We start from the raw sequence: 11,503 nt of genomic DNA on the forward strand, positions 1-11,503 counted from the left end.
CACAAATACAACCTGCCGAGGGAACGACAGGGCGAAATGGGCAGGAAGCAAGTGATTCAAAAGCGACGGGAATATTCACCTGCCGGGGAAATCTACAGATGCTATCTCAATGGTGGGGTCAGAGTGGGGCGGGGCATGTTTTTCCATAGAGAAATGGTAATTACCTGAAGAGCCAACTCCAGAAACAGGGCAGGAAACCCTTCTGGGAGCGGACACGAGGGCAGGACCTGGTTGCTTGCTCTCTCACCGTTTTAGCTCTTTGTGTTCTACTGACTTCTTTGACCAGGGTTAGGCACTGATGATTTTTAATGTGCTTTCTCTGGGAACTGGAATTCTGCTGGGGCATATTCAGGGGTATTCGACCCTTCCAGTAAGTAAAATGGAGGAAGACTGTACAGGTGCTGTACTAAAGGATTGGTACTGTAACAAGGGTTGCATTCTAGTTATCAAATGCGGGCTACGTGGAGCGAGCTCTGAGACGCTGCTCACTGATGGGTCTGGGGTGCAGCTCAGGGGTAAAGGCACTTGCCAAGCATACAGGAAGCCCTGGTTCAATTCTCAGTGCCACAAAAATAAACAAAAAACAGAACAAATGCGCAGCTGAATAACTCACAATAAAATCAGAAACACAAAAGGAATTATGCCTGTGTGCGTGTGCGTTGAGTGTGAGTGTGAGTGTGTTTAGGAAGGGGTCGGAGGAACCCAGCCAGCCCACCGTAAGCAGCATGCGCAGGATGGGAAAGGACCCATGTGCACTCTGGGTTTGCAGTGTCACTGCAGCCCACGATGGGAATGCGAGGAATTACAAATAACCTTTTTCTTACACTTTAGGGAGAAGTGGGGCTCAGGAGAATGTCAGGCAGGGGGCCTTTGTTTGCCTTTTATCTTTGTTTGTGCCGGGGCAGGCACTGCCCATCAGAGCCCTCTGAGCCTGGCAGCTGGTACACAGACAGGAGACCCAAGGGGCCCCACTATGGCCTCCCCCTACCCCAAGCCAGACCTGACCCTCCATCTCTCAGACCCACAGCCCAGAGCCACCCTTGGCCATGCCCTTGTCTCTGAGCACTCACACAACTATCTCCAGTCCAAAATGAGCTACTGCAGGAACTCTGGTGTCATTCTTGCTCCTCTGAATTCAAATTCCAACCTCAAATTTGCATCACTATATTCAAACAAAATAATAGACTCTTAAGTATCTCGGAAGTCCCTTAAAAGCTTGAAGTGCCACAGAAATTAAGTTTTCTTTTCTTTGATTCTCCTGAAACAAACAGGTAGACAATTTTTGTTTGAGATAAGGTCTCTCTATGTTGCCCAGACTGTCCTTGGGCCCCTGGGTTCAACCCATCCTCCTGCCTCAGCCTCCTGAGTAGCTGCAACCACAGATGTGTGCCATCGCACTGGCTCTGCGTAGGTGATTTTTAAACCAACTCTTGGCAACACACCCATGGGTGGTGTATGATGGATGGACTGGGGCTAAGAAGAAAAGCTGCTCGGTGCAGCCATAGCAAGAACTGCAAAACTAAAAAATTCTTTACAGTTGAAGATATAATTTCTGACTAATGTGTGATTCCTTCCACAGCACCAAGGTTATGAGCGCAGGAGGGATTTTATTGTTTCAGATGCACGCCTCTGGTTTTGGGGTTTTCTTCTGTATGACAGATGTCACCCACAGGACAGGTAAGTGAGAGATGAACACAGGCTTGGCTGCGATGGCTAAGGTTGGGCAATCAGGTTTACAATGAACACAGCTGCTCCCTAGCTTGGTGGGGGGGTGTTCTGTCAAACCCATCCCAAACTGAAAACACTGCTACTCTGAAAATACATTCAACCACTCACCTGCACCTATCACAGGGCTTGCACCCACGTAGTAGAGCACTGGCCGTGTACCCTCCCGGTCACAGGCTGACTGGGGGAGCCACGACAGCAGTCACTGCCAAGCTTCGCAAGACAGGACGGGTCCACAAATCGTCACCCAGGGACACGAGATCAGAACGCAAAATCTGAACTACACCCCTTCCTATCGCCCTAAAGAACAACACTGTATCACAGCATCCTGAGCCGAGAACCACCTGTATTGAGAGTTCCTTGCTCCCATTCATCAGGGTTTCCCGAAACGGATGTGAAATGTGTACGCTGGAGTTTAGACTTATATGTCATGGAGGGGACAGGTCTATCCCAGAGGACTACAGAATCTTTAATAAACCTCCAATTATGGCTCCTTCAGGGTCTGAGCCACGTGGACTGGGAATCCAGATGGGGACAAGGAATGAAAGTCCTCGTCCCTCCATGCAGGGACCTCCTGGCTCACAGGCTACTGGCCTCTTCATGGGGGCCAGGGAAGAGGGCTGAATGCGGGCCAAACAGACCTGGCTGCCTCCCAGCACGCGCAGAGGTCATGAGCTGGGCCATCCCCCGCCCTACCTACAAGGGAGCAAGTGTGGGGTGTGGGGGTAGAGGGCGAGGGCTGAGGCTTGGGGTGAGCCGCACTTTCAGACTCTGGCTACCCACATGGGTGGGCGAGCAGAGGTGTCCCTAGAGGCTGCTGTAGAGGCTGGAGGAGGAGGGCGAGGTGCTTCTTTTAGTTACTCTGAGAAAGGAGTCAAGGGATTCTAATTGACTCACTGGGTGCAGACAGATGCAGTGAGCACAATACACAGCCACAGCAAAAACCTCCTAACACAGAGGTTGGCTGTATCCGGTGGGTAGTCAGCTCCTGAAGCAAGCAAGTACTATATATTCTGGACAAATAAGTGAAGATCTAAGCCTCAAGTTAATTCTCAGAGCCTCATCAAGCCCAGAGCGTGTGTGGCTGGGCTCTGTTTATGGATGGGAAGCACAGCTGTGTTAACTGTCAACTTGCGGATGGAGGTCCTCAGACCTTTCTCCCACACACCAGGCCACCACTCGGCTACTCTCTTCTTGGCCTCACGCAGTAAGGGATTCCTTCTAGGACCCTGGCTCTGCTCCCCAAGAGGCCCCACGTGTACCTGCGGCCAGGCTGAGGTGGGTTCCCCCTGAACACGGTCTCCTTCCCGGAAAAGCCCCATGGCGCCAGCCCTCCAGGGCCCAGAAGGTGTAAGCAGGACACTGACATGAGGAGCATTTTAAAGATGTGGGCTTCCTCTTTGGCGCAGACCTGTCTCATAGAATTTCTGACAGTGGCCCAGCAAGGGGGCAGGCTACCACCCCAAGGACACTTCCTGCTTTGGTCTACTTTCTACTTCCTACTGTGTCTGTAAGGCAAGACCCCCCCACCCCCAGCAAACCACTTGGCTCTTAAATTACAAAGTCACATTTTCAATACGGATTTGAAATAGCCAAAGGAAACCACCAACAACACCACCTAGACAGACACTGCAAATATTTATGTAACGACCTGGGATTTGAAGACCCTCTGGAGCGTTCCTGCTCTTCCTTCGGTCCATGGTGGCTCTGGCAGTGGACAGTGCTCTGACAGGCAGGCAGCTGGGCCAGGCTTTTGGGGCTGAAGCAAGGAGCTCTCACATCCAGCAGGAATTCTGAGCTGCCTCAGAGTGGGCCCCACCCAGAACCACACCTTCCCCCATCCAGGAGAGTCTCCACCTGAATTATCAGGAAGTTTCTTTACTCCTACTTTCCCAGGTGCCCGGCTCAGCGGGCAGAACAGGTTTGTCATCTGCAGCTGGTGTGACACCTCAGGAAGGAACTGCTAATGATGGGCTGGTGTAGGGAGATCTCCCAGCAGCCTTGCCTAGTGCTAACTCACTGACCCTCCTCCTGACACAGGCACTTTCAACTCCTATTGGGGCCCCCTCCACATTACTCCTGCCCGGTCCCAAACTAGCGCACAAGTGATCCTCGTGCCTCAGTCTCCTGAGTTACTGGGGTTTCAGGTGTAACCACTGCACCCTTCAATCCTGGGCTTTGAGAGTGAACCATTCGAAACACACCTGAGGTGAGGTTATGCTAATGGACACAAATAGGGCTGTGTGTGTATAAAACACATCTACTACATACATAAAAATACAAAATATTATTATGAAAAAAATGGTAAAATATGTCTCATTCAAGTTTAAGTCTTTTTCTAAACCACTCTTGCAAGAACAGTAAGAGCTGACATTTTAAAACATGTCATCTGCTAAGGATTTTTTTTTCCAGTACCAAGAATCGAACTCAGGACCTTGCACTTGCCAGGCAGGCACAGTACCACTGAGCTACTATCCTGCACCCCTAAGTACCATTAAAAGACAGTTGCCCTTAAGTAATTTAAGTGTCATTGGTTTTCCTTTTGGCAGGCAATTTCCCTTAGCCAGAGCTGTGAGTTAGGTCTGCAACAATCCTTCCGGAGATAAGGGGTGCTGAGAAGCCAGGCTCCCCCAATCCTAGAGGCTGGGGAAAGATGAGAAAGAATGATCTGCCTCTGGAGACCGGAAGCCATTCTAGGGGGACACACTTGGAAGGGGCACCCTCCAGAGGGCCCAGCCACAGGCAGCTTGAGTCAAATATGCTCCAGAAAGACACCCGGGAGAAAGAAGCCAGAGGGGCAGATGGATGGGAGGACACGAGGGTGCTAATCAGACCCTAATCCTGAAGCATCGGACTCCATCTGAACCCAGAGAGAATGGCCATCAGCAAGAAATCGAATAACAGCAAATGCTGGTGAGGCTGCAGCATTCCTATATTGTTGGTGGAAAGGGAAAGTAGGACAAGCACGAAGGAGATCGGTAAGGAGATTCCTCAAGAATCGAAAATTAGAAATTCCATTTGACCCAACTATTCTCCCTTCTAGGTATCTTTTTGAAAGAGTTCAAGACACCCTATTGCAGTGATCCGTGCACACCCATGTTTACAGGAGCACAATTCACAATAGCTAAATCTTAGAAGTGACCTCTATGTCCATCAATGGATAAAGAAGATGTGATATTACTGAAGAGGGATAAGCTTGAGTCCTCTGTAGGAAAACGGATACACCTTGAGACCATAAAGTTAAGTGAAATAAATCAGACAGACACATAGTCTTGAGTACTGCATGGTTTTTCTTATATGAGAAACCCAAAGTATAAATAAAGAGTAAAATAAAAGATAGATAATAGGATGTAGGGAGACAGATCTTTTGCAAATGGAAGGAAGAAGGAGGGGTGGGAATGGGATGAAAAAAGGGATTCAGGTGTGCTATACATGGGACCAGCTCCACACAAAGAATGTAAACTTCATGTATTGCAAACATGTGCTAGCAAAAAATAAAAGAGCCTGCAGTGTTATTCTTACTGTAAATATAATGCAAAACAGCAACAAAAAAAATCATGTTTATAGTAAAATAGTTTGCAATAGCTAAAACTTGGAAACGGCCCAATTGCCATCAACTGGAGACTGGATAAAGAAGATGTGTTTTTTAATTTTTAATAAAATGGAGTACTACTCAGCCATAAAGAACGAAAAACTAGAGAAATACTTATAGCTAAGTGGACGCACATTGAAGCCATACTCAAGTGAAATTAATAGGATACACATTTATCAATACCAAATAAGGATCAAAATGTATAATTGATATTGTGTCATGGGAAGAACAGATCTAAAAGAGTAGAGGAAGTGGGAAGGGTAGGGGAAAGGGAAAAAGGGAAAAGAAAAAATATGAGAAAAAGAAAAGGTTGTGCTAAAACATGGAAACAATGTCTTTGTAAACAGGGAAGGATAGAGGGGGGTGAAGGGAGGGCTGGGGAATGGGGAAAAAAGAAGAACCTGATAAGTCATGTATAGGTACAAGATCCCAATGATGACTGTAACTATTGTATACCTAAAATATAACAATAGACTTAATAATAATAATTTTAAAAAGCAACAGAAAAGTTGCATGTGTTCATTGTAAAAAAAACAAAGACTACAGATAAGTGAAGGACAGAGTCTGTGACACAGATGTAACTCAGATACACTTTCCCTGTGATAGTTGCCCATCCCCTGGCTATGGCCTTGGGGTATACTAAATAGTTCCTGATCACAGTGGTTCAACTTATGATGTTTTGACTTTACAGTGGTACAAAATAACCAATCTGTTTTATGTGTTCTGTACAATTCTCAGCATATTATATGGGATATTCAATCTCTGTTATAAAATAGTCTTTGATATGAATGATACTGCCCAGCTGTGACCATTGTAAGTGCTCTGGGCATGTTAAAGGCAGGATGGGCTAAATGAGGGCTTTTGGCAAGTCACGTGTATTAAATGCATTTGAGATTATGATGTTTTCAATTTGCAACAGGTTTATGGGGACAAAACCCCATCATACTTAAGAAGCAGCTGTAAAAATGAAATCCAAATTGTGATGTTTTAAAAATAGGTTCAGATTAGAAGATACAGAAACAACTCCAGACATACTCAGCCACCTCACCTTGACAAAGGAGCCAACCATCCTCAGTGGAGGAAAGATAGCCTCTTTAATAAACGGTGCTGTAAAAAGTGGATTTCAACTTGCCAAAGATTAGAACTAGACACCTATCTTTCACCATGCACTAAACTAAAATTGAAGTGGATTAAAGATCTAAATATTAAAGTACTAAACTTGCTGGAAGATAAGTTAGGTAGAACTCGAAGATATTGACATAGGAAACAACTTTATGAACAAATCCTCAGTAGCATGGGAAATAGCACAAAGAATCAACAACTGGGATCTCATCTTTTTTAAAAAGCTTCTGCACTGCAAGAGAAATCGCCAACAGAGCTAAGAGACAACCTACAATGTGGTTTATCAGCTGTCCCTCAGACAAAGGTCTACTATGTAGAATATATAAAGAACTCAAAAGAATTATTAGATATCCCAAATATAAAGACCCAATTCAAAAATGGGCCTCTGAAATGAATAGACATTTCTCAGACAAAAAAGTAAAAGCGGCAAATAAACACATAAAAAAATGTTCAACATCACTGGTCATTCGAGAGATGCAGATGAAAACAACACTGAGATTCCACCTCACCCCACAAAGAATGGCTGCTATCAAGAAATCAACCAATAACAAATGCTGGAAGGGTTATGGGGAGATAGGAACCATTCTTCATTGTTGGTAGGAGTGCAGACTGGTGCAACCACTGTGGAAATCAATATGGAGATACCTCAAACTACTAGGATTAGAGGTCCCATTTGACCCAGCTATCCCTCTGCTGGGTTATCTTCTCAAAAGAATTAAAAGAGTCATACCACAGTGATATATGTGCACCCATGTTTATAGCAGCACAGTTTGTAATAGCTAAGACTTGGGAACAGTCCAACTGCCCATCAACTGGAGACTGGATAAAGAATATGTGGCTTTTTTTTTAATAAAAGGGAGTACTACTCAGCCATAAAGAATGAGAAACTAGAGAGATTCATAGCTAAACGTATGCACATTGAGGCCATACTCTAAAGTGAAATTAATAGGACACACATGTTTAAATATCAAATAGTTTCTCCGGTATGAAAAACTAAAAATGGAAATAGGATCAAAATGTATAACTGACATTGTGTAATAGAAGAAAAGGTCTAAAATAGTAGGGAAAGGGGGAGGAAAGGTAGAAAGGGAAAAGAAAAAAATATAAGAAAAGGAAAAACATGGAAATAATGTCTCTGTAAACATGGAATGGTGGAGTGGGCGAAAGGAGGGCTGGGGAATGGGGAAAAATAAGAACTAAGATAAGTCATGTAAAGATACAATATCCCCATGATGAATGTAACTGTATTGCATACCTAAAATGTACCAATAAACTTAATTAAAAAAACAAAAGTAGGTTTTGCAGGGGCTGTGTTATAGGGTTCAATCCTTGGAACAGATTCTATTATCTCATCAGCTCCAGGGATGGAGCTCCAGGCTCAACCTACTGTTATCATTTTTAGGAGCATCAAACTGTCAGGGTATGGGCATAAATTAGTAGCTTCTTTATGAAATTCCTTAAAAGGATTTGATTATTATTGTAATGCCTTAATATTTAATATAATTTCCTTCATGTTGAAGCAAAGGATAGAATTTTCTGGAGAATTATAGTACCAGATGTAACTCAGATACACTTTCCCTGTGATAGCTGCCCATCCCCTGGCTATGGCCTTGGGGTATACTAAATAGTTCCTGATCACAGCGGTTCAACTTATGATGTTTTGACTTTACAGTGGTACAAAACAACCAATCTGTTTTATGTGTTCTGTACAATTCTCAGCATATTATATGGGATATTCAATCTCTGTATCCACTTTTCTCTCATCATCTGCAACTCTGTGGTCTGTGTGTTTGGTCCCCGCTAAAAACTCCCTCACACTCAGGGGTTCACAAGATGCTGAGGGTGCCAACACCCAGGCCTTCTTGAACCCAATATGTGATTTCTTAAAACAACCTGTGGGCCCTCTCAAATCCCACAAGATGGCCCAGCAATTAAGAACGAGAGTTGTAAGGGTCTGATAGGGTTCAGATGGCTGTTCTATGATTTACTGAGTTACTGAGAGTTTCTAGACTTCTCTCAAGTTGCTTAGGATTATATCAGAGATAAAAGTACCATTTTCACAGGTTTGAGGGTGAAACGAGATTATTTCATAAAGCACTAAATTCAGAGTCTGCTATACACTAAGAGATTAACAAATATTTATTGTTAACAACAACATCAGTGATAGTCTAGTGGGGTTAAAAAATGGTGCAGCTCTCATGGAAAAAAAATGTCAAAATGTTCAAATCAATGTGATTTCTGCACATCTACTTTATGGAAATAAACTGGAGACCATGTACAAAAAGATAGGAATGGAATTCTTTTGGAAAAATGAACAGACAGAAGTAACCCAAATGTTCAAAGGAAAATGAAGATTAGGTCAAGAATTTTAGATTGTGCTCCCCTATAAAATGATGTTTTCATCTAATCACATGAACTAAGTGGTAACTTAAGTCATCGATAAAAAAATTAGGAAAAAAGCACACAAAATTATATCCTAAGTACAATGAAATTAAAACAAAGTTTTTAATCACCGAAAAGAAACTAGAAGCAAATATGCCAGCTGTACTTGTGCTGGAGTAGAGGGGCTCCAGGTGATTTTTGTTTTCTACTTCCCTTTTTAAATTTTTCTCTAATAAATAGGTATTATTTTTATAATGCTAAAACAAAACCAAAACCCTATATTTACAAAAGTCCAACATGATATAATACCTCATTTCTTAAGATCACTGAGTACACAATAAATTCTGTACATGGCCCCTCAATATTTAAAATTTAAGTGCAAATCCCAAGATATATTTTATGAAGAGAAAACACCAAATAATTGCCATTTAATTTCCTTTGGTTGAACACACCTTGTTCTTACGGAGCCTAAACTCTCTGCAGGGCAAGCATGGCAGCCAATGCCCACATGGCCAGCCCCTTTCCTTACCATTTTGGGTCTCCATGGTGCGTTCTGGACACACAGCTGATCCCTCTGGCCCCACACACCAGTACATGCTGGGTGGACTCTGCGACATGCCAGCCATCAACCCTGGCAGCTGATCTCCAAGGGCAGGTCCTGCTGTTGTCACCACTGCCCGGGGGGTAGGTTAGGGCCTGGAGGCACAGTCATGGTTGACCAGAAACCTTCTTCATTCCTGGGGTGAAAAAACATCATAACATCAGAAAGACCTTTAATTCAAGTCCTTTCTCGCAACCCCTGCAAATATTTACTATTTATATTGGTTCACTGATATTCTGCTCTCTTTCCCAATATTTTTCTTCACGGGCTACTATCTGGCCAAACCCATCAGGCATGTGCAGTGAACAGGCCGGGCTCCTCCATCTCACTGCCACTGGACTTGGATGTTGTCTCGCCAAGAAGAAACCTAAGCAAAGCCAAAACATGGAATAGCAAAGGGCTCAGTCATTGCTGAGTCACTGCATATCCATTGTCCCTTGCAACACAGCCAGGTCCTGTTCAAGACCCAGGACAGCAACACAACTAAAGTGAGGGTTCTTCCCCAAGGGGCCCACACTCCATGTGAGATGGGCAGACACACTGACAGCTGGTCACAGTTCAAGGCCTTACCTTGGCCCAGGACAAAGCCAAGAGACATGATCCTTAAGGGGCAGTCAGGCAACGATATGGAAGAGATGATGTCCGGAAAGGACTGTTACTGGCTACGAATACAACTTGGTTTGAACTATGGCGCTGAGCAGCAATGGACCCTATGAATTCTGCCTCTCACAGAGGACATATGTCCATGCCTAGAGACATATTTTTGGTTGTCACACTTAGCAGGGGGAGGAGATGCTACAGGCATGTAATATGTGGAGATCAGGGATGTTGCTAAATATCCTACCATGTACAGGACAGCCGTTGGCAACAGTTATGTGGCCTTAATCCAAGGTGGAGTTGGTTTAAGACTAACCTCTTAAAGCTAACAAGACTGTGACAGATTACTGAGACCAAGTACTGTTCTTCCACGCTGGGCTCCCACTGGGCTTGGAGGTCACCCAACAACATTCCCCATCCTGCTTTAAAGTTGATCAAAAGACCGGAAATGTCCCGGGGTCCCTGCTCAGACTTGGCATAGGGACAACTAACTCCAGGATAGGAAGGTATTACCTTGTGAAATGTCTGTAGACTGTCCTAGACATAAAGTCAGGGACACTGAGCTGGACAATTCTAAAACAGTGCAACCATCATAATAATGAGCAATGACGATGATGATAATAAATCAGGGTTATACAAATAATGCCAATGTGCAAAGGTAAAGCACAGTGTCGAGGCATGGGTTACCTCTGATACTCCCCAGTGCGCCCTTTGACTCAAACTTGTGTGTCTCAGTTTTCTCTGTTGAAAATAGACACCCACCCCCATCCCTGGCGACCTTGCAGGGCTGCTGTAAATTCACTCGGGCAAAGGTTTTACAGTCAGTTGCCTTTTATAACAAGGCTGGTGTGGTTATTATCTGCAGTCACAATGCTGGGGCCTGAGAGGCTGGTGGGGAGAGGCTACAGAACCAGTCTGCACGCACTCAGAACTTCTCATCTGGAACTCAGGCACCTTGCCCAGTGGGCTGGTTGCTTTGAGGCAGAGGAAGCTGGGTCCAGGACAGCCTGCACCTTTCTGAACCACAAAAGAAAACAATCCAGGAAACACCTGAGTTTGAAGCTGGGAAGTCTGAAAAGTCCAAGGAGGAAAAGAGAAACAATCTATCTGCACAAAATTCAGAAGATGATGAAAGCCTTATAAACTGCAAAATCCAATTCAGAAAATCAAGTTGAGAACTGGGTTCGGGAGAACCAGGAGCAGGCTCTGTTTTAAAATACAGGTTCCAAATTGCACACTAACATTCAGAAACTGAGAAGTGTAATTGCCACCTGCTTTCACACACCTCTCTAAACAGCTACTAAACATACCTCATGTTTTAAGGATCCCAGCAGCCAACATTCCTTTTCAGAACAGAAGTCTTGCCATACAATGTTTCAGAGTTACAAGAAACAATCTTAAAAAATATTTTGGGTTAATTCCTACCCAGTATACTTGGTTCCCCTTTCAGTTTCCTTTTGTAAATCGGTCTGCTAATGGAGGGC

At 44.2% G+C, this 11,503-nt stretch overlaps 1 protein-coding gene across 2 annotated transcripts in view; it reads right to left on the reverse strand.

The window, feature by feature from the left end:
• Positions 1 to 9,558, reverse strand: part of Lrrk1 (leucine rich repeat kinase 1) — a 120,643-nt gene extending 111,085 nt beyond the window's left edge. For both annotated transcript variants that reach the window (XM_010611069.1, XM_010611068.1), the window contains exon 1: positions 9,351 to 9,558. In XM_010611069.1, coding sequence (XP_010609371.1) covers positions 9,351 to 9,447 — 97 coding nt within the window. In that variant the 5' untranslated portion in view covers positions 9,448 to 9,558. The remainder of the gene's footprint in view (positions 1 to 9,350) is intronic.
• Positions 9,559 to 11,503: the final 1,945 nt, after the last annotated feature.

Source organism: Fukomys damarensis, unplaced genomic scaffold (genome assembly GCF_012274545.1).
Source record: "Fukomys damarensis isolate Sample0158 unplaced genomic scaffold, DMR_v1.0_HiC HiC_scaffold_7, whole genome shotgun sequence".
Taxonomy (NCBI): domain Eukaryota; kingdom Metazoa; phylum Chordata; class Mammalia; order Rodentia; family Bathyergidae; genus Fukomys; species Fukomys damarensis.